The 2,491-nt window shown below is 32.0% G+C and overlaps 1 protein-coding gene across 1 annotated transcript; it reads right to left on the bottom strand.

Annotated features, from left to right (window-relative positions):
- Positions 1-320: 320 nt before the first annotated feature.
- Positions 321-1,232, bottom strand: LOC105117426 (protein SUPPRESSOR OF npr1-1, CONSTITUTIVE 1-like; the record flags this gene model as incomplete). Its single annotated transcript, XM_011015087.1, has 3 exons — positions 1,223-1,232; positions 974-1,098; positions 321-872 (listed from the first exon to the last, which is right to left on the bottom strand). Coding segments are annotated over exons 1-3 (687 nt in total), but the record flags the coding sequence as incomplete, so codon positions are not given.
- Positions 1,233-2,491: the final 1,259 nt, after the last annotated feature.

Below are 2,491 nucleotides of genomic sequence, written 5' to 3'. Positions count from 1 at the left end.
ACTTCCAATCACAATTTAACCACCCTCAACCAAGTTGTCAAGGCTATCCTATAAATAGAGATAAAGAGAGAGCAATGTAATAAGTGTTGTGAGAGCAAAAGAGTGAAAGTGTGGTGAGTGAAACTGTGAGAGTGAAAAAATACAGATTTAAGAGAAACACCGAGTGTAAGAGTGAAACACCGGGCTTTGTGGGATTGTACTGGGTTGAGTTGAGTGTTTGTATCATTCCTCCAATAATATATAATCTGCTGCCTCCATGAACGTACCTGATTTTGGGAAACCACGTAAATTTGTTATTTATGTTTTTTATTTGTGTTTGCTTTCGGTCCAGTATGTGCAACAAGTTCTTCTATTGCTGTTCCATTCAAGTACAAGTATCTTATATTCCTCGAAAAGTCGGGAATCCCGCTGATAGAAGAGCAGCCAGAGAAATCAGCAATTAGAAGAGATGTCAGCAAATACATGTTTTCTGGAAGATTCACCAAGAGGTTGCAGTTCCTCAAATTCAACGCCACAAGTCCGTTGAGTTCCCCCATTGATTGGGGAAGCTCTTCAACAGCAGTCTCATTTAAATTTAAATATGTCAGTTTCCTTGCAGTCTCTGGGCACTTCTTGAGATTTGCACAACCAGAAAGGTTCAGAGTCTCCAGACAACTTGAATTAATTCTACTGGGAAGATTGATTAGTCTTTTGCAGCCTCTCAAATCTAAATCAACAAGCTTGTCCAGATGCTGAACAGATGAAGGAAACTCAACCAAACTTTTACAGAATTGAAGATTCAATCTCTCAAGGTTTCTGGCCTTTGAAAGGTCTGGCAGGAAAGTTATGTGCTCACAATGGCTGAGGTTGACATCTTTTAAATTGACGAGATTCTGAAGCAAAATGAAATCAACAGAAAGAAATTACACGTGCATACCACGTGCACTTAATTTCAAAGAAAGAACTGTGCATGCATGGAGTTAATTTAGAATACCTGCTCTCCTCTCCACAGTTGGTTAACCTTGCTAGATGACAGGTTAATTTCAACAAGGTTTCGTGGACGAAAATTGCTAGGCAAAGATGTCAGAGGGTATCCATCCCAATGGAGATACCTCAGCTCTTCATAGTATCAAAAACACATCTCATTTAAAAAATTAAACTATTAGGTAATATTACAAGATATAATTTATATTATTTTCTAACATACTCACTCAAGTAAAAGTTTTTTGAGCTTGAAATTTACGCAAGTCCATATTACCTTGTGTTTAATTTTTATGAAATAAATAGAAATGATGAAATTTGAACTTGAGACTATTTGGTCAATCAGGCTTTGATATCATATCAAAAAACCATCACATCTAAAAACTTAAGCTATTAAATAAAATTTCAAAATATAATTTATATTATTATATAACACAGAACTTGAAACCATGAGGAAGGTGCACTCTACATTTAACCCCAGCTTCATAATTATAAATTTTTTGCGGTCTAAGTTTATACATCATTTCCAAGGCTGTATAACTCAACTCAATTTCTCTTATTTTTGAATCATCCAAGAATATCCCTTCAACTTTTCTGGTTCCCTGAAAACCAGTGATGGTAAACAAAAGTTTGAAGTAAAATTTTAAACTTACTAGTAAAACCATATTGCATTGCATATATAAAAAAAAAACTTTTATGTGTATGAATCTCACTATATTATTGGTCAAAACTTGATATATATCTTTGTTGTATATACTAGACAAAACAAATACAAATAAAACTCAAACAAGCAGATTTATATAGTTATCTAAAATTGAGTACATCCACGTAAATAATAGATTATATATTATTAGAGAAATGATACAAACACTCAACTTAATCCAATATAACTTCATAAAATTTAATATTTTAGTCTTATACACGGTATTTCTTTCAAATATATACTTGCACTCTCTCTTCCTTTTCAAAAATAAAAAGTAAAAAGTAAAGGGATGATATGTTGCAGATCTTCTTTTGTTCTGTTCTTTAATATAATGGACTTTGTGTAATCCACTAGAATAATGGAGGGCGATAAAAGGCAGAAATTATGGTGGAGACTTCTGTTATTGGATGGAAAGAAAAGTTAAGCACCTCGCAGTTACTGGATTATCTACACGTGGACAGTTTGGTGACATTGTAGCCATCAAAATGTGTAGTAATGCCCATCCATGCTTTGATTATTGTTTAATAATATATTAATTATCTTCGCACAGCAGGTTATATGGTGTTTTTATTTTTTTTTAAAAAAACAAATCTAAAATGTTGAGATGTAATATCATTTACTATTAAAAATACAAATATCATTTATTAATGTATTTGTGAGATGCAAATATCATTTACTATTAAAAAAATACTATACTCAATCTTGATTAAAGGATTGATGTGTAAAAACAACATTTACTATTAAAAAATTATAGTATCATTTGTATTTGTGAGATGCAAATATCATTTACTATTAAAAAAAATACTATACTCAATCTTGACTAAAGGA

The sequence above is a fragment of the Populus euphratica genome, unplaced genomic scaffold (assembly GCF_000495115.2).
Source record: "Populus euphratica unplaced genomic scaffold, PopEup_1.0 scaffold1362.1, whole genome shotgun sequence".
In the NCBI taxonomy this organism is placed as follows: domain Eukaryota; kingdom Viridiplantae; phylum Streptophyta; class Magnoliopsida; order Malpighiales; family Salicaceae; genus Populus; species Populus euphratica.
This window is presented reverse-complemented; position numbering and strand designations above follow the sequence as displayed.